This window comes from Sceloporus undulatus, chromosome 4, assembly GCF_019175285.1.
Source record: "Sceloporus undulatus isolate JIND9_A2432 ecotype Alabama chromosome 4, SceUnd_v1.1, whole genome shotgun sequence".
NCBI classification, from domain to species: Eukaryota; Metazoa; Chordata; class Lepidosauria; order Squamata; family Phrynosomatidae; genus Sceloporus; species Sceloporus undulatus.
The window spans coordinates 226,411,796-226,432,148 of record NC_056525.1 but is presented as its reverse complement, the minus strand read 5'-3'; the positions used below and the strand labels follow the sequence as shown (position 1 = coordinate 226,432,148).

The following is a 20,353-nucleotide window of genomic DNA, read 5'->3' as shown; positions in this document are numbered from 1 at the left end:
TGCCACTTTGGCAGGCTTGGTGGCACAGTGGTTAAATGCCGGCACCGCAGCCACTCACTCCCAGTCACAAGGTTGTGAGTTTGATCCCAGGCAGGGGCTCCAGGGTTGACTCAGCATTGCATCCTTCCATAGGTTGCTACAATGAGTACCCATATTGTTGGGGTCCATTAGTTAACACCTTGTAAACTGCTTAAGGAGTGCTTAGTTCAGCATAAATGGTATAGAAATGTAGCTGCTGTTGCTATTGCTATTGCTTGGCAAGGGCACAAGAGAGAGAGAGAGAGAGAGAGAGAGCCTTCTTGGTGGCTGCTCCCACTTTCTGGAACTCCCTCCCACCAGGGGCTAGCCTGGCCCCATCCCTGCTTTCAATCCACTAGCAGACAATGAAGTTTTTATTCAAGCAGGCTTTTTATTACATCGCCATGTCAGAGAGGTTTTGATACCGAGTGTCTGCTCTAGTTATATTTTTAAACTTAAGGTCGCCATCAGTTGGAAACAAGGTGCATCACACACACACACACACACACACACACAATAAATATTGTAACCTGCCTTGAGTCCCATTGTGGAGAAAGGTGGGATATAAATCCTGGAAATAAATAAATATTGTGTCTATGTAACAGAGCTGTAAAGAAATCAGAGAAATTGATTTTCTCTTTCTATGTGTGTTTTTAGCATTGATTGTGTCCTACATTTTGTCCTCCTTTCAACACAAAGGAAGACAAGGAGCCAGAAAAGGGAGGGCCATCCGGGGGAAAATGTAGGACATGGCCAAATAAAAGCAAAAAAAAACAAAAAACAAACCAAACCCACTCACAGAAATGTTAAAATAATAATAATAATAATATGCCCAGATGAGAGGACCTTTGGGGATTCCCTCCTGGAGGGAAGGTGGAAATGGAGGATATGTCCTGGAAAAGGAGGACACCCTGATCAGCCTCGTTTGGCAGGGAAAACAACCCTCCAGGGCAAAACAAAACATACACACAAAAACCCAAATCCCCCTTGCTGGCTTGCAGCTCTCCTGGGGACTAAAAGACCCATTGGGAGCTAGGGGACTACAGCTCCCAGAATGCACCGATAGGGCTCCTCCCAGCAGGCACCTCCCAGTCCACAATCTCTCTCTCTCTCTCTTTCTTTCTTTCTCTTTTTCTTTCAATCTCTCTCTGGCCAGAAGAGGAGGAGGAGGCGTGGAGGCTACAAGTGCTTCTGGAGCGAAGGACCAGCCCAGGAGGATGGGGCAGGTAAGGGAAGGAGGGAAAGCCTGGGGCAAAGCAGGGGAGGAGAGCTCTAGGGCTTGATCCCTGGCTATCAGGGGAGGAGGACGGAGGGATGCCTTCGGCTGGGAAGAGGAGAAGGAGGAGGCATCCCTCCTGGATGAGCATTCCTCAGTCCTCCTCCCCTGATGGCTAGGGATCAAACTATCTCCCCCCAGACAAGCTTTCTAAGGACATGGAGTCGTTCCAGAGTTGGGAGGGTCCCCCAAAGGCCATCCAGTCCAACCCCATTCTGCCATGCAGCGACTCACAATCGAAGCACCCCTGACAGATGACCATCCAGCCTCTGTTTCAAAGCCTTCAAAGAAGGAGACTCCAATCTGTTTGACAGCTGAGGGTGCAAGTATGTAAGATAAAGGTACGATTAGGTAGGGAAGTTAAGGAGAAGGTACGGAAGGAGAGAAGGTCAGGATAAGGAAGAAGAGAGTGATGGGATTAAAGAAGGGAGGAGGGAATAAGGAAGGCATGAAGATAGGAGAAGGAAGAAGGAAGAAGATGGAGAAGAGAGGATCAGAGAAGGAGGAGAAGAGATTAAGAAGACCACAAAGTAAAGAAGAGAATGTAAATGCATGGAAGTGTGTGTTGTGAAACCATGTGCTTTTTTATGTTTATATGTTAAATACATTTATTTTAAAATAAAATAAAAAACAAAGAAGGAAACTCCACTATTCTCAGCATATTCCACTGTCGAACAGCTCTTAACTGTCAGGAAGTTCTTCCTAATGTTGAGCTAGAATCTCTTTTCCTGGAGCTTGTATCCATTGCTCTCTGGAGCAGCAGAAAACAAGCTAGCTCCCTCCTCAGCGTGACACCCTTTCAAATACTTACACAGGGCTGTCATATCACCTCTTAACCCTCTCTCCTTCATTTCTGGAAATTATCATGAGCCATCTTCTCCTCCTCATGGAGAAAGAGCTGCCTGTTGCAGAAACAATCCAGTTCGATCCCACTTGAAGTGCGAAGGCTGAGAAGTCACACTCTCTCAGCCTCAGAGGATAGCACTGGCAAAACCTCCTCTACCAAGGAAATGCCTCCCCACCCCCGTCTCTGACAGAGGAGGCAAAATATTTCACAAAACCACCAATCCCAGAATTCCATAGCCTGGGGCTAGGTCAGTTCAAGCACTGTCAAACCGGTTATCCCTACAGTGTGGATGCCACCTTTATCATAACTGCCAGCCCCAGTAACTTTGTTGTCAGGGCTCCAGGGTGTTTGCAGAAATTCAGACAGTTAGGGCTAAAAAAGCTTGCACCACCAAGTTCTAATCCTAGCTGCCTCCGATTAATTGTATTGAGCATTGAACTGCATGGTAACTTTCCTTTAAAGAAAGAAAGAAAGAAAGAAAGTTACCATACAGTTCAAAGATCAATAGAATTAACTGGAGGCAGCTAGAATTAGATCCCTCTTTGTAAAAGATTTAGACATCCCTTTGACTCTTGTCTCTCATGGGGAATTTTGACGACTTGTATCTCTTGATTGTATGTGTAAAGGTTGGGTTCATGGACTAAATTATGGTTGACTGGATGGAGTTAAAAGTTATTTTAACATCTCTAGCTGTTTAAAAGCAATAGGACAGATAGACAAAATGACACACTCTTAGTTAAGAAAATATAAATAATTCCTAAAGGAAATGGACACACACAAACGCACATACATTTACATGTGGCTGTGCTCGAACATCTAATATACATCCAAACAAGATGAATGACAATTAAATTGATGACAAGTGAATTCTTGATGCAGGTTGACAACCATGTATGAACATGAACATATACATCAAGGACACTAAAGCAACTGACTCGTGTGCGCATACAGGCACAGATCCACACATATACCTTTTTAGATGTTGCAATCCCATATAAAAATATATTTCTAAAAGTCTGCAAAGGATTGCTGCCATCCCTCTTTTTAAGGAACATATCTTTTTGCATCCCAAGTTTACCACAGCTCTTTCTCCCTGTTTCTTCTAATTGCATGAGGAGACCTAGCATCCGTTTCTTGGAATCATCCATCTTCTAGGCATAATTTCATTGCAATTTTTTTTTTTTAATCAGGGCTAGAGTTCTGCTTTCAGAAAGTGCTGCTTTCCCTTCTCCTGGGATTATCAGATTTCCATGGGGAGTATAGAGATCCTGGATTACTGAGCTACAAGGGATTTGCATCAAGCTTCTTCCTAATTAGACTCTATATTTGAATGAATGATTGGGCAGGTGCTCACTTTTTTAGTCTGTCATTCCTGTGGGCTTTGCACTCTCAGATCAGTGACTGTTTTGCCCTTGAGCCCTGGAGAGACAGTTTTTGCAAATATTGTTCCTTTCTTCTCCCCCCCCCCCCCCCACTGCCAGTGAATTTTTCTTCCCCATAATTGGATAGCAGTGTCAAAGGTTGATTAGAATTCCTAATAGATTTTTAGATCAGCAAGCGGATTTCAGCTCTAAGTGCTTGATTAAAATGATCGCATTTGTCATCTCCCCCTTTGCTACCATCGTCACCACCATGCACATACTCTCATGCACACTGGACAAAATCAGAATAATGACTCAAGTCTGTATTACATTTATGCTACACTTCTCTTTGTCTAATAATGTCTTGGGACGATGAAGCTATTTCTCCTCCCACCCTTCCCCTTCCCCTTTTGCATTTACAGATTGAAAAGAAATGCATGTCCAAAGGAATTTGCTTAATTAAGTAGCGGCTGGAACAGAATCATGGAAGGAACAGTGGCTATAGAAAGTGGAGAAGAGTGCTTGAGAAGTTCCTCCATGTGCCTTGCTACTGCTGAGGGATGGTGAAGTTCTGATCAACCACTTCTGCTTCTCAATGGCCAGTAGGGGTTTCCTGGAGTGGTGCTCCCATGGCATGTGTGGAACTTCTGTACCTTACCAGGGAGAACAGTCAGATGAAAAGGTGCCACAGCACAGACTGGCATTTGTACAGTCCCCCATGTCAGGGGCAACCCAATGAAAGGGACAGACAGACTAAAACACTAACCATGGAGGCTGAATACTATGAAACGCACAGCAAGACCATACAGAGGGTGCCCCAAGAAGACATGCTTTCCTTTGCTGCTGCATCATCGCTAACCTTGGAGGTTACTGGTGAACTTGCCTGTCATCCCAGCCCCCCAAGAGAAGAAAAAGAGAGGATCCAGAAGAGAGCCTGTTGCTGTGAATCAGAGACCTCCTTCACATGTGTTGATGAGAATGTCAACAATCTAGACTACATGGGAAGCCCAACCCACCAGAGCTGCTGCCAAGACCCGGATCTCCTTATCCATCCTGATCCTTGTGAAGAGATGGCCCATGACTGGCCATCTCTTGATCCAGCCTCATTGGTTTCTGAGGAAGATGACGAGGTTGGCTCAGAAACTTCTGGTGGCAAGTCCATTGATTATGGCTTTGTCAGCGCCATCTTCTTCCTGGTGACTGGAATTTTGTTGGTGATCATTTCCTACATAGTTCCCCGAGATGTGACTGTGGACCCCAGCACAGTGGCAGCGAGGGAGATGGAGCGACTGGAGAATGAGAGTGCCAAGGTTGGGGCTCACCTGGACAGGTGTGTGATTGCAGGGCTCTGCCTCTTGACCCTGGGGGGCGTTGTGCTCTCCAGTTTGCTCATGATGTCAATGTGGAAAGGCGAACTCTACAGGAGTCACCGGTTCATGGCCTCCAAAGAATCAGCCAAACTGTATGGCTCTTTCAATTTCCGAGTCAAATCCTCTCCAAACGATAACATGGAGCTATCACTGGTGGAGGAGGAAGCTCTTGCCATAGATAGCTGATACTCCGAGGCTGTGAAATAATGGGAGTGGAGGGGTTAATTGAAACCAATTATATTTAAAGCAGCTGGCAATGACTATAAGAAGCATCTTTTCCTAGAAGATTAAAATGGGAAGTGTGCATTATATAGACATGTATTCTTGGGCAGCAAACCAAATAATAATAATAATAATAATAATAATAATAATAATAATAATAATAATATTCAAACTAATCTATAATATCTAGTTTGAATTAACACCTGACCGAGAGTGACTCCCACAGAGCTTTTGAAAAATGTTCAGCAGCTGAAATCCTAAGAACATGACCTTGGAAATAAGTGCCACTGAAATTGGCATTATTCAGGACTAGTTAATGTATTTGAGGGGCTCCTTCTTCACCAATGGGAGCTTTCATGTGGGTGGGCTTACCTCAGAGCCTGGAAAGTAACATTTGAGAAGAATGAATATAATGGCATGCTGGATCCCAGAACATTATCCTGTCACAGTTGAGTCATGGATAGGTAGCTTCACCATGTCGCTATAGTCATTCTTCTTAAAAGTCACCTTCCAAGTTGGTGGTAATAGGACCAGAGTAGCAATACTAGGGTTACTGTCACCATCAGGCAACACTCAAATGGGGAGTTCGGAGCAGCCATTTTATTTTTCCACTGTACAGATTTCATAGTGTTATGGTTTTTTTATAGCACTATGGGATGTTTAAATGCTGGCTCCCCAGTGGGAGTGACCATTTTAATTTTTCACAACCCCTCATAATGCTATTATATTGGGGGCATTGTAGGAAATTGAAATAGCCTTATAGTCAGAGATGGGGTGAGATGGGGCTGTTGTTTAGTGAGAGTCACACCATGCTGAAGTTGCCCTGGATGCTGAAGGACACTGGAGGACACTGGAAGGTGCTGACAAAAGCCCTGCTAGGAGATTGTTTGGAGACTGCAGGATTGATTGGTTACTTGCACGTGAGAATCAGTAATGCCAGACTGACATCTCATCACTTCAGTGCAATGTTTTTCTATGAAAGTCAGTTGGCATATTCAGCTGCAGGTTGTCTTGTGTTTAATAACCAAGGGCAAAGGTTTCCAGTGATGTTTATTTCTTATTTCTTATTTATTCTATTAAACTATTTATATCCTGTCCTATATCCTTAGATTTCAGGGTGGTGTACAAGTAAAATCATATAACTTAAAATAATTCAACATTTTAAAAAAATAAAATCATTTAAACAGAATGAGAGCCAGTGTGGTGTAGTAGTTTGGGCACTGGACTACAATTCTCTAGACCAAGGTTTGAATCCCCCCCACCCCAGCATTCCTTAGCCAGTGGCCTTTCCAAGCCATGGTTAGTGGCTGAAGGATGATGAGGTTTGTAGTCCACAAAAGGAACTCTTCCAAGTTGCATGCACATTGATGAAGGAACCAGCCCCGGAGAAGTCTTTGCAAAGTAGTTTCCTGGAGAAGCAGAACACTGGAGGTGAAGTGCGAAGTTGTACAGGTTCCTTCCAGGGGGTTGTAACTGGAGGATCCCCTTCACAAATCACTGGCCATGCTGGTTGAGTGATTCTGGGAGCAGTAGTCCAAAAAAAAAAAAAAAACTTTCCCTAGCTTTGCCCATGCCTACAATCTTTGGAAAGAATCCAACAGAATCAAAGTTTGGCTGGTTACCTCTTTGCCTTGAGTCCGATGTAGCTGAGGTTCTCTCTTTGCCCTCAGGGTATTATAATGTGCCAGCACTTGAGGAAATATTCAAGAGGCCCAATTCATATATAACAAATGATGAACCTGCCCTTCTGCCTGAGACAATGAGCTTAGCAGCACATCCTGTATCTCAAGACAACTTTGTTGTTGTTGTTATTGTTGGATCCCTTCCAGTCATTTCCAACTTTTGGTGATCTTAAGATGAACCATGGAATTTTGGGGGCAAAATTGTTCAGAGGGCTTGTCTTTGCCTTTCTTTGAGGCTGAGAGAGTGTGAATTGCCCAAGGTCACCCAATGGGTTTCCATGCCCAAGCATGGATTTGACCCCTGGTCTTCAGGGTCCGAGACCAGTGCTCAAATCACACCGCCACACTCGCTCTGTCTCAAGATAACTGCTAGGATCTGAAACAGACCATATCTGGGCAGAGTTGTGTTAGCATTCCTGTTGTGTGGTAAATATTCCCTGAAGCATTTTGTGGTGGTCTAGTTGAGCTTTTATTATTTGTCATTCTTTCAACTCCTCATATAAAGAGTAATACCCTGTCACCCTAAAAAAAAAACCCAAAAACCAAAGAAAAAACCAAAAAAAACCCCACCATAAACTGTTAGCAACTTACATGGAAGGTTATTAAGGAGACCATGTGGCAGTTTCTTAAGGGATACCAACAATCAAACACCAGGATAGCCATCAAAGAGCTGTAGTTAAAGGCAGGAGTGTTTATCTTAAATGTGAGTAGATTTTTTCTCTCTCCCCATGTTTCCCAGATGTAATTTATCTTTCTCTATTTCCTCATTAATCTATTCTGAATTTAGATTTATAAACTACACTGTCCTTAAAGACTTTGGTAGGTCAACAACATGATAAAAAGGTTTTAAAACAGATGACTGGGGAAATGATCCAGGTGCCTATCCTTACTTTGCTGATCTGAACTGTTATTATTTCTTAGTTAAAACTGAGAGGCACAAATTTTTTGACCACAAGGGCTACATATGTCAGCTGGCTGGGGGGAAGGGGATGGGCATCCATGCACCTCCCCACACCCACACTATACAAACTCAAACCATAGGGATTGCACATCGACCCTTGGAGGAGGAGAAGTTGCATACTCATGATTTAAGCATCTTTTCTCCACTCTTTCATGCACGCACGCACGCACACACACACACACACACACATACACAGTTCCTAGGAGAACATACAAATATGAACAGGACCACTTCTGTCTACAGGCTTAGTGTAAAAGTCATGATACAAAAGGGAAAAAGATTGCAAGGAAGGAGGAAAACAAGCAAAAGCCACTCACTAGAGTTTTTAAAAGTATGTCTTTGGGGTGAATGGAGGGAAGCAAGTTCCGGGCAGCTATTCCTTCTTTGTTCACTGGATGAGGGCCAGATTGACCTTCCCCTTGTCATGCTTTTCCCTCTCAAAGGTAGGTGACGAACCTATTAATGTTCATAGCACACCTGGTAGACAGCAGATGCCAAAGTGTGCTGCCTTTCAGCTCTGCAGTGCGAACCAAATGTTCTTTCTGAAACAAGCTCCTGCAACATCTCTGGTCCGTGAATGGGTTGCCATTTCCTCTGGCTATTCTTCCTAGTACAGTATGTGTGAAAAGCAGCCTTCTTTGGTCCTCTGGTTTCAGTGGACTCCTGTCCAAACTGCTCATCAGAGGTGCATTTCCTTAGCTTCAGAAGTGCCAAGCTGTGCCTACAATCCTCCATCATCACAAACAGCATAAATTGCCAGATTGGAAACTGGAGGGAGCTCCTGTGACTTTAGAAAATAAAGATAAAAGAATTTCATGTGGTGTTGCCTATTACATGGTTGTATGACAAGCAACTCCTGCTGAAATTCCCTCTTTTACATAACCATTAAAGGCACAGGAGCCCTCTCCAATTTTCAGTTTGGCAACCCTAACTGGCAGGACGGATTTACAAAATGTCAAGTAACAACATTGTGAATAGCAACATTGTCCAACACATATTCAGGAATTGACATGCCTGGATACCTATCACAACTGCATGATCTATCCTTATGTGCATATATATGCTCAGTGATTCCATGTGTGCAGCTCTACTTCTGCCCCTGTCATCTGAATACAGGTATTGTAGAATGTTAGAATAATTGTGCCACATGTGTAGCACTACATGTGCCTGCATAAGTCAGTAACAGGATGACAGCTTATCTGTCTCTTTCCAGATCGTTCCCTGTCCCTTGTCAACAGCACCTCTTCAAGATGCTGAACAATGGGTTTTGCAGGGTGTAAATTCTAGTTGCCCTGGGCATAGGAGTATATATTTTCAGCCCAGAGCCTGAAAATATTATTTTCTCTTAGACTGCAATCCTCCACAACCCTTGGATGAAATGGCCACTGGGAAACTTGGAGAAGTAGTAGCCTCAAAAGGTAACTTTTTGAAATTCTGTCACTTATAAACTGTGATTTGAAATGGCTTCTGAACATTGAAACCTCAGGCAAAGAAGGAAGATGTGCAGTTTTATGGGGAAGTTACATTCTGTCAAACATGCATTGCTGTGAAACAGCCATTGCACTGTGGCTGTCAAATGAGATGCTACATTAAATATACAACATGCAGCCAAATTTCATTTTTAGTCACCCTGCAGGGAGAGAGGAGGACACTTCCATTGGTACATACAGAGGTAGTTCTTCATTTCCCATGTGCAGGAAAGAAAGAGGAATTTAAAAGGAAATAAACTGATTGGAGATGGTTAAGTTTTCCTTACCCATTCATGGGAGCAGAGTAGGACCCCACTTGCTCACTTGAAAGGGAAAAAAAGTGACATTTAGCTTCATATGTAATGGAGCATTTAGTGCAATCTTAATTGTTCCTCGAAATATGCTCAGCAAATGTTTTCAGTTCCATAGGCCTTGTCCAAAAGCACTTGTTTCTAATTGCTCCTGTGTTTTCTGATGATTGTGCCCATTGTACATGGGAAGCTAGTCTCTGTATGCTTTCCCAATTTTTGTTGTTGTTGTTGTTGTTGCTGTGAGCCTTCAAGTTGTTTCCAACTTATGGTGACCCTAGGCAAACTTATCACATGGTTTTCTTGGCAAGTTTCTTCACAGGGGATTTGCCATTGCTTCTTCTGAGACCAAAAGTGTGTGACTTGCCCAAAGTCACCCAGTGGGTTTCCATTGCAGAGGGGAGTTCAAACCCTTGGTCTCCAGAACCATAGGTTTGAAGCACCTCACCCTAAACATTTGGTAGCACATCTTGCCAATGTACAAGTACATTCTGTATAAGTTCCCACATTCTCTCCTTAATTTTTATGTTGCAGTATTCCTGCTTCCCAGTATGCATTACTGATAAATCAAGAACCAAGGTAAAACAGTAGTTACAAATGTTATCCTGCAAATACAGAGGCCTGGTTCCAAATCTCTTATCTGCCATAGGACTTTTATGACATCGATCATTTTCTCTCTGCCTAACCTACCTCACACAGTTATTGTGAGGTTAAAGAGAGGAGCATATATGCAGCAGTCTCTTGAGAAAAATCAGGTTGCTTCTTGTTGTTGTTCTATGTCATCAAGTCATTTCTGACTTATGGCAACTCCGTCATGGGTTTTTCTTGATTTAGTCTGAAAGGGGTTACTTATACAGTACCTTCCTGTGAGGCTGAGAGTGTCTGACTTGCCCAGTGGTTTTCCAAGGCTAAGCAGGGATTTGAACCCTGGTCTCCTAAGTTGGAGCTCAAATTTATTTATGCATTAGATATGTTTCTATCCTACCGTTCCACCAATAAGCATATGTGGTTATCTTCCTCCTTATTTGATCTTCACCACAATTCAGTGAGGTAGGGCAAGCTAAGAGAAAGAGTGACTGGCCCAAGGCTATCCACTGAGTTTCATAGTTCAGGTGTGGCACAGGACATTTCCCAAAACATTCCTCTCATAGTGGATTGACTTCATGGACCCCTTGAAACTAGGTATTCAAGGAACTCTGAGCCAGCCTCTGGAGGGTGGCACATGGCCAGCCATCATCACTGTGACCACCACCACTGATGCTCTTCCACTTGTAGAAGGCCTTGGATATGTCCTTGCACAAGCATTGAGGCTTTGGATATGTCCTTACACAAGCACAGAGGTTGTCAAACAGCTTGTGTTACACATCATTGTAATGTGGTCTAGAGTTCCCTAACCACAGTAACTATTATATCAGTTTGGTTCTGTGTACAACAGTCTTTGCCAGTGTTTGGAGGGGTGGGATGGGGAATTAGAGCAGCATTTTGAACCTGATTTCCTCTAACCATCCAGCCACAGCCCACCCAAAGCACAAGATCCCTGGAAACACATTTTGTCCTCATAGATTTTATACCAGTGCACTTCAGCTCATTTTAATAAATTTTTTTAGGGCTGCTAATTAGGAGAATATGCCTTGACATGACAAACAAGCCTCTCACAGGAACACTGACTTAGCAGTGTTTCTGAAAGCAGTAATAATAATTAGTCCTGAAATCTTACTTCACATCTGAATAAATAGCCATGCTAATGGATTTTTCCCAATCCCAACTGACTAACTTCTGGGAAACCATTTGTCTTCTAACAGTTCCCACCGCCCAGGGAAACTGGAGAATGCTTAGCTATACAAACTTTGCACTGGACTGGTGCACACAAGAGATGCTAGTCATGCTGACAGAGGGAGCAGGCCTGTGATATGAATCAGCCTTTGTCTCCCACTTGATCTGCTACCAGAGACAAAAAGAGAACAAGAGGCTGACACCACTGTCTTCCCCTTTGCGTGTTCTTTGGCTGCTCTCGGGAACATACAGTGGTGCCATGGGGCAGAACCTTGGAATAGAAGTCCAGGGACCCACTTTGCAGAAGGACTGAAAGGCAGGGCTAGTTCAACACATCTTGAAATTTCTAAACTGTTACACAGTGCTATCCAAAAGAGGCGTGGGGAAACTCAGAGCCTAGCGGTCTAATCTATCCCTTCTGGAATCTCAGCCCAAATTGCTACTGTTCCCTAAATGCCCATGTCCCTTTCTCCTTGTGTGATGATTTTCTAGCTTGAATACATTGGGATGATGCACTTTGGCTCGTTGAAATAGCTTAATGTGGCAGCTGTTACCACTCAGTGAGCTAATGTTTATGTGAGATGTCACTCACTGTATGGATGGATATATTTGCAACAGGTGATAACAGCAAAGAACTTTAAAAAAGGTTCTCATTCTAGCCTGGTTTGAAGTTTGAGAAAGAACATTTGTGGTCTACGATTCCCAGAAATCCCTTGGCAACAAGCTTTTCCCAAGTGCTGGACAAAATATGAGGTGCCCTCTCATTTCATGGAGTAAAGCTGGACTGTTGTTTCAATTTGTCTTCAATACTGGCAATAGCTTCCTCCACCTAGCCCCTGGCCCCTGAATGAAGCAGACTAGGTTAGGAGACACAGGGCAGGCCATGCCATCCACCACTAAGGTTACCAGTCTAGAATCAGCCCAAGCCCTGAGATTTCTGGGTTGAAACCTGAGACTGAGGGATGGCTCCAGTTATGTCACTGAGAGTTACATACACGGTTGCTCACAGCTTGTCTTTCAAACACACACACAGAAACAGGACACACTTTCCATTTTGGAAGTTAAAACTGAAATCTTAGCTAAAAGGGGCTGCTCCCAAATCAAATAAATTATTCCTTCTTACTTACTTAGGGAAATGAGATAAGGAACATTGAATCTAGCCTGGTGAGCCCAGGTGATACAATGACTAGGAAGGAAGGAGGAAGCTAACTAGGTAAATAAATAAACTGTCTGGAAATTCTTTACAAGTTGCAGTAACAAATCAATGAAGCTTTGCAAATTGTAGCATGCTGCTGTTAGCTAAACTGGAGACATGGACACAACCTGTTCCACTTGCTTGGAGGTGCATCCTTCAAAACTGGAGAATTTGCAACCTTGTCTCTGACTTGGAGATGATCCATGAAAATCTCAGGCCCTGGGATCTGACAATGCTTTATTCACCACTCTTCTCCCCCTCAGTGCCATATACCAGCATCAATTTCCAAAGGTGTCCACCTCGTTACTGTTTACTGGTAGGGCCAAGCCCTAACCCATAAACACACCAGTCACTTTGGACACAGTTATCATAATCATAGAGTTGGAAAAGACTAGAAGGGCCGTCCCGTGCAACCCCGTACCATGCAGAAATACACCAAAATCAAATGGAAGACACCAAACATCAAATGAAGGAGTCTTAATCTCTGTGGGATCATGAAATTAGAAGAAGCAATATAATATTTGAAATATGTTTCTGCACATAGAGAAACACCCATATTCTGGAAAAGTTAGGAAAAGAAATAAACCAAATGTCATTTATTTATTTATTTATTTGTTTGTTTATTACCTTACCTTTCTCCAGGGCAAGACCCAAGACAGCTTCCAGCATGCATTAGAACAAAATCTGCATCTAGACTGTTCAAATCCATTGTTAATGAGCTCTGATCATAAGGATTGCTCAGAGGGCTGTGGTGAGCAAGATGCTGATCCAACTGAATCATAGGAGTGCTTATATTTCTTGAATAACTCATTCTCTCTCATGTGAAGAAATTTGTAAGATGGGTTCTAGGTCGGACAATCTGAAACAGGAAGGAACAGAGAGCTTTAGGCTGCCCTGTGTGGTTTGTGACAGATTGTGCAAAAGTGATCTGCTACAGTAATAATAGCCTTTCCAAGGAAACAGTTAAACTATCTGGTAAAAAATAATAATGAAATTATTATTGCTGACCTCCTTTTGTATAAATTTGTACATATTTACCAACTGCCTTTGTTTCGTACATATATATATATATATATGTGTGTGTGTGTGTGTGTGTGTGTGATCAGATGCAGTACTCACTAGAAGTGGCATAGAATAAACTTTTGATGATTTCAATGGTCTCGTCCCTTCTTAAGAACCAACAAGTTTTATTTTGCATAAGGTTTAATAGCCCGCAGCCCCCTTCATCAGATGCATGAAATGCTGCCAGAGATGGCAGATTATTATACGAATGCTTGAGTAAGTCTGTGATGTAATCAGTGGGTTGAGAGTCAACTGAATTGTAAAAATTTCAACCTCCTGAAATTTCTAGCTTGGTAAGATATGTTGAATTCTCTGTAGAATAGCACTAAAGCTAGAAGAGAATTCTAAAAGCCCTAAACTACAAATCCTAAGATGCCATGAGATGTACAGTCAACTCTCCATTCTCGTGGACTTGAGATCTCCGTTTTTGTGGGGTGGTCCAGAACAGTTCCCCCACAAAAACAGAGGGCCAACTGTAGTTAAACTGTGTAGCACAGATACTTCTGTGTAGCTGAAATAGCACAGATAATCATTACCTTGTTCTTATGTACCTTAAGGTTGACACCAACTTGTGGTGACAATCTCATAAGTATTTCTTGGCAAGATTCTTCAGATGAGGTTTGTCATTGCCTTTCTCTTAGGCAATGTGAGAGTGAGAGTAACTTGGTCAAGGTCACCCAGTGAATTTTCAAAGCTAAGATTTGAACCTAGCCCTAGTTCAGAAACCAGTATACCATTTTTGTTCCATTCATTAATTGTGATCTTTTGCAAACAGTAGTTGGGTGCTAACACAGGCATCCAAATGTTTCTCTGATGAAGTGGGCTTTAATCCCTAAAGGTTATGTTGAATAAAACTTGTTAGTCATTTAGTTGCCACATGGGTCTTTATTGTTTTCAATGCCTCTGACTACCATGGCTCCCTCCTCACCCATGTCCCAGAAATTTTAACAACTTGTGAGTGCAAAATTGGACAGCAACTACACAACCTGGTGACCCACAAAGGTAATTATAGAGCATTTTGTTCTTGAAATCCCGCCCTCCCCAGACAGCCAAACTAGGAGGTTCATGATGTCCCTGAGACTTTGGTGACTATTGTGTTCAGCTTTATGGATCACAAGCTGTGCAGTCTATTCTAAATCTTGTTTTCTTCCTGTTTCCTTTACAATACACAGTCAATGATACAATAGAGGGAAACATTTTCTAAGAGGAGAAGTGCATCAAATAAAATGAAGCTCACAATAAATGGGTGAATCACAGCATGCCTTAAAACTGAATTCTTTTCAAACATGAAGAAAGAGCATTGCCTTCAGAAAGGCAATATTTATGCTACTTACTTTCTTTCGCTTTGTGTAGAAGTATTTGACCAATCATTAAATCATTTTGCTTCATTCCTTGAGATACAGACCTGAAACCATATAATCAGCAGTTATTACATATATGGAGGATGAGGCTTCAGGCACCAAAGCCTGGGGAAAGCAGTGGATCAAAGGAAGGGGTCTGGAGTTCCATTTGGTAGGATATGCAAAAGAAACCCAGAAGAAGAAAAAAACAGTGGGCAGGGAAGAAATAAGATATATCCATCTCTGTGGTTTTAGAGAAGTAACAAAGAATGCATGGTAAACATATGGTTTAGCCACACTCACAATATAAGTTTCTAGTCCTTACTGTTTCTTTTTAAATCTTGAAAGCTGACTGAATCACTCCCATTTTCCCAGGTGTCATTTCAAACATTTCTGCCTCAGGACAAATTGTTAATTTCAAAACCTATTAACTGAGCCCATGGTAATGTAACAGTGAACAGTGACCAAATTATCAATGGGGAATTTAATTAGCTCAAGGTCACGAGAGGAGGCCTGTTACCACACCTCAGGGATCGCCCCTTCGATCTGTATACCAGGAACTAGAAATCCAGAAATGAGGCAGAGGCTCTAAGTACAATCATGTCTCTTTTATTGGAAACAAGGATTCAAACATACAGGCACATACGCTCACACATTCATACAAGACTCAGGAAATAACGTGGTAAATGTGGAATAGATATTAGGCTTTTCTAACGGAAATGCTCACCTTATGTAGAAGTTCTGTCTTCCAATTTGTGTGTGTGGGTCTGCAATTCTGGTTAAGCAGGCCAGTCAGAGAGAGACTGACTTTAAAACTGACTTAGCTCTTGGCTACCAGCAATGAATGACTGGCTTGGCTGCAGTGGATGGCTGACCGCAGCTGAGAGTGACTGGTAGCAGCCCAGAGTGGCTGGTAGCAGCAGCTAGTGGCTGGCCGCAGCGCCTCTCTAAATTTAGGAGACCTTTTTAAGGGTTTAACAGGGTCTCTAGACAAAGGGTAATCAAAGGAAACTGTTTGAAGTGTATTTCACATCCTAACCAAATGTTTTGATCTAACCCAAATTTTTCTGCCAGAGTAGGGACCTGAATGGCTACAAATGCCATTCCTTTGATTCAAATGGTTACACTTCCTTAAGACATTTGATAGTATCTTTCCTGATAGCACTTAGCAGCTCCTTGCATAATCTCATCCAAGCTGGGAAAGGAAATTCGTTTACATATCAAAAACTCATGGCTTCCCTTGTTTCACTGGGAGATCACATGCTAGGGCCATTTGGCTACTCAGGTCAAGATGCACTTTTGATATCAAATTGCAGGTCAGAGATTATCATTTAGATATATTAAAAAGGTGTAGATCAATGCCTATCATTTCGTAGATCGATGCCTATCAGTAATAATAATTTTCTAATCATTTTTCATCATTCTGTTTCTCTTTTTTTTAGCACATAAATCTGTAGTAATCAGTGTGAGCTGCCCATTTTATTTTGTAGAGCCTGCATTCTGAATTAACTCAAGGGCAAAGTCTGAGATTTTGTGAGCTTCTTGGCTGTATGTGTGCTGCCTTAATATAGAAAGATTAATAGTATTCTGTGGAAGTGTCAAATAAACCTTTTTAAAAATCAGTGTGTTACCACATTATTATTACTTTTCCTTCCACTATAGCAGGGGTGGGAAGCACATGCCCAACCCCAATTTTATTGGAGTACATCTGCCAACGTGTCTCACTATTGCTGTGTTGGCTAGAGATGATGGGTATTAAAGTCGAACAGCACGCATCCCCCCCACTTTTGCAATATAATAATAATAATAATATTTTTTATTTATATTTCCCACCTCTCCCTGTGGATAGGGATGCCATATCCCGCCTGTAGGCGGAACAATCCCTGTTTGGGCGGTGCCATCCCGGTCCCGGTCTGGCATCAAAACCAGGACGGCACCACCCGTGGCCACCTCCGCCCCCGTGCGCACCGCGGGGTCCTCCAAGGCCTTGCTGAGGCCTGGGAGGGCTCTCCGCGGTTGGAGCTCCGGCTGCGGAGACGCTCCCTCCCAGGCCACAGCGAGGCCTTGGTGGCGACTCCGCAATCGCGGAGTCCTCCAAGGCTTCGCCGAGGCTGGGGAGGAGGAGGAGGCTGCTTGCCACTGCAGCGATGGCTGCGATGACGGGCGGCCCCCACGCCCCTTCCTGGCCTGAGAGGAGGCCGAGGCTTCCTCCCAAGCCAGGGAGGAGGAGGAGGACAAGGTTTTAAAATGTGGGACCTTTTTTTTTTAATTTCCTGGACAGGAAATTTTTTTTAAAAGGTCCTATATTTTTAAACCTTGTCCTACATTTGTCCCGGTTTGGAGGTCCTCAGGTATGGCAACCCTACCTGCGGATCAAGGTGGGATTACAGCAATAAAACAATTCCATATAAAATACAATTGTTAAAACAATTACTATTAATTACTATTAATTACTATTAATTCACTAAAATAGTGGATCATCAACTAACATTCACACTAACATTCATACAATCAGATCAGAAGCAGAGTATTTAAGATCTCTTATAAAAGATCAGGTGGGTAGTAGTGTAGCAATAAGGGCAGTAAGCCGTATTTCATAGGAGGAACTGGCAAAAATCACCTCTGCATATACCTTGCCAAGAAAGAAACCTCTGGAATTCATGGGATCACCCATAAGTCACAACAGGCAACTTGAAGGCACATACCACACACAACACCACACACACTGTGGCAGGAATCCTAATAATTCTAGGAGGGTGTTGGGCGGAGCCAATGAAGCCACGAGGGTGAGCCAATGGGGGGGGGGGGAGATGGGGCAGGGTCCACCACTGCACTGGCTGTCCCTGAATCTGATGACACCACTGGAAACCAGCATCTGATGAACTCACACACAGCTTTTAAACTGCCATAAAACTTGGATATTAGCAACTTTGGTCATATATATCACACAACACCATCTCCCTGTCATTGCTGCCTTGTCTTTCAAGTATGGTTAACTCACACCTTGCCATTGACAGAAAAACCCATCAATAAGCTCCCAATGGTGCTGGCATAGCACTTGTCCTCAGGTGTGGTAAGTCACTCCTGTGGCAGTTCTGAGATTGCACAGTCATGTGGTGTTAGTGTCTCCTCCGCTCCTCTGTCCCTCTTCCCCATTGCTATTCCCGAACGGCTTTTTTTATATTGGGGTGTTTTTTTTTTACTTTCTTTTTTTTTGTTCAAATGGATTCTGGAATTGCATTTGAAAACAACAGCAAAACCACACACAAATGGGGGGCATGCTGGGTAGGGCACAGGACAGGGAAGCAGAGTTAGGGACAAAGGTGGAAGACATCACAAAGGGCCAGCAATGGCCAAGTCATGCTAATGGAGGGAAGTGCCATGAGGACTGTTCCCAAAGCGGCATATATGCACATTCCTTTATTAATGTATTGCAACAAGAATGGGATGGTGTGATAAAGTCCTCAGAATCCCCCTTTTCTCTGCCGTTCCGTGTTCCTTGTGCTCCTGACTCATTTGGACTGTGAGCCTTAGGATAGAAAACTGTCAAATTAACTATGCATAAGCCACTCTGGAAGCTTATCCTATCATGGGATTTTTTGGCAAGATTTGTTCAGCATGGATTTGCCATCGCCTTCCTTTGAGAATGACCAGAAGGTTTCCACAGCTGAGCTGAGATGTGAACACTGGCTTCTGGAGGGACTTGTCCAACACTCAGACCCCTATATCACACAACAACACACCAAATCTCCACACACCCCCCCAAGAAAAAGGGCACAAATTCACTAACAAATTTAAAGCAGAATCCTAATTAAGTAATGAAGAAAACAAATAAATAGGAACCCAACCAGACACATAGTATAGACACTCCCGGTTTGATAGCAAAGACCTCTCTGAATGAAGATGTCTTTGCCTGCCAGCTAGTAGGAACTAGTGGCTTCCATATCAATGGAGCAGGGAATCCATACCATATTTTAAGTCCAAGCTTTAAAGAAACTATCCAATGTGCTGATCCATTTTTATTTTTATTTTGTTTTGTTTTATAGGGTTCACTAACCTCCTTTCAAAGTTTGGACTAAACCTGAGATGTGAAGAACAGCTTTCTTCAAAGACACTGAAACCCAGCAAGCTCATATGGGAGAAAGCAGTGTTTCAGATAGCCTGTTGAGAGTAGCCCTTTTGCACAGATAAGATCTGGTCCAAAAGTGAAGGGGGAAATGTCTTTATTAGACTATCTGCTCACACTCTGACAAATGTCTCAACAGGTAAACTCAGCAATTGCTGAATAAAACATTTCCAGCCACAAAATGAAAATTCTCCGTTGTCGAGAAGACAATCAATTCATCCCATTTAAAAGTCTCTGAAAAATGTATTGTTCAGCTACAATGTAAATAAAGCCTTTTTATTCACAATTCCCCCACTGCAGTTTATCCATTTAACAAAAGAGATTGAGTGTTCCTTCTTTTTATACGTCTAAATAGGCTTTATAAAAAAATCAAACTGCAGCCAAAACAAAAAATCAAAATGAAACAAAAACTCTCTACCCAATGAAAGTAAATGCATCAGAATATAAATAAAAGAGCTTGCTTAGGATTTAGGTATTGGTTTCTTTCAGCTTAGCTCTGCACTTTGGAGAAACTGCTAAAGTCGATAAGGAAATTAAATATCCAAGAATAAGGAATCTGCAGGGAAATAGTGACAGAGGAGATACCAGTGCACACAAGTTCAAGAATGCTGTTCTCTGATAACATTTCTAAAATAGTAACCTTTCTTCATTGTTTTGAGTGTCTGAGTGGGAACTCAGTTGGAAGTAACATGGAAGTCAACTTTGTCATCAATTCCCTTTTGGGGAAAAAAGAGTTCTCTCCTGGGCCTAAAATGCATTGGATGCCTTGACCCTTACAAACCTAGAGATCATCATCATCATCAGGGCCGGCTCTAGATATTTTGCCACCCTAGGCGAGAAATATTTTGGCGCCCCCTGAAAACAAGAAGCAGGAGACCCAGAGGAGAGTGAAGGGTGCTTGGCGCATGCACGCACACCCAGGCACCCTTCACTCTCCTCTGGGACTCCTGCTTCTTGCTCTCCGCAGAGAGCAAAAGGCAGGAGACCCAGGGAAGAGCAAAGGGCACCCTTCCCTTACTGGGCCTCCTGCTTTTCGCTCTCTGTGGAGAGCAAAAGGCAGGAGACCCAGGGGAGAGTGAACGGGACCCTTCCCTCCCTTGCTGGGTCTCCTGCTTTTTGCTCTCCGTGGAGAGCAAAAGGCAGGAGGCCCAGGGGTGGGCGAAGGGTGCCCTTTGGGCACCACTCGCCCTCCTGCTGGCCCAGCTCCTTTTTGCTCTTTGCAAAGAGCAAAAGAGGCAGGGCCAGCGGGAGCACAAGTAGCGCACTGGGGATTGGCGTGCACTCTCTCCGTGTCGCACCAGTGCCACCCCTAAACTTTTGGCACCCTAGGCAGCTGCCTAGGT

General features: G+C 43.1%; 1 protein-coding gene across 2 annotated transcripts; it reads left to right on the top strand.

The window, feature by feature from the left end:
- The first annotated feature begins 1,159 nt into the window (after window positions 1-1,159).
- On the top strand, window positions 1,160-19,005 carry TMEM74 (transmembrane protein 74). Of its 2 annotated transcripts, XM_042461226.1 has the most exons (3): window positions 1,160-1,244; window positions 3,925-4,832; window positions 18,931-19,005. In XM_042461226.1, exons 2-3 carry the CDS (start codon window positions 4,132-4,134, stop codon window positions 18,938-18,940), a joined length of 711 nt encoding a protein of 236 aa, XP_042317160.1. In that variant the 5' UTR covers window positions 1,160-1,244; window positions 3,925-4,131; the 3' UTR covers window positions 18,941-19,005. The 2 variants fall into 2 exon arrangements, with proteins under 2 accessions (XP_042317160.1, XP_042317159.1); XM_042461225.1 differs by lacking the exon at window positions 18,931-19,005 and having other exon boundaries at window positions 3,925-6,303.
- The last annotated feature ends 1,348 nt before the right edge of the window (window positions 19,006-20,353 follow it).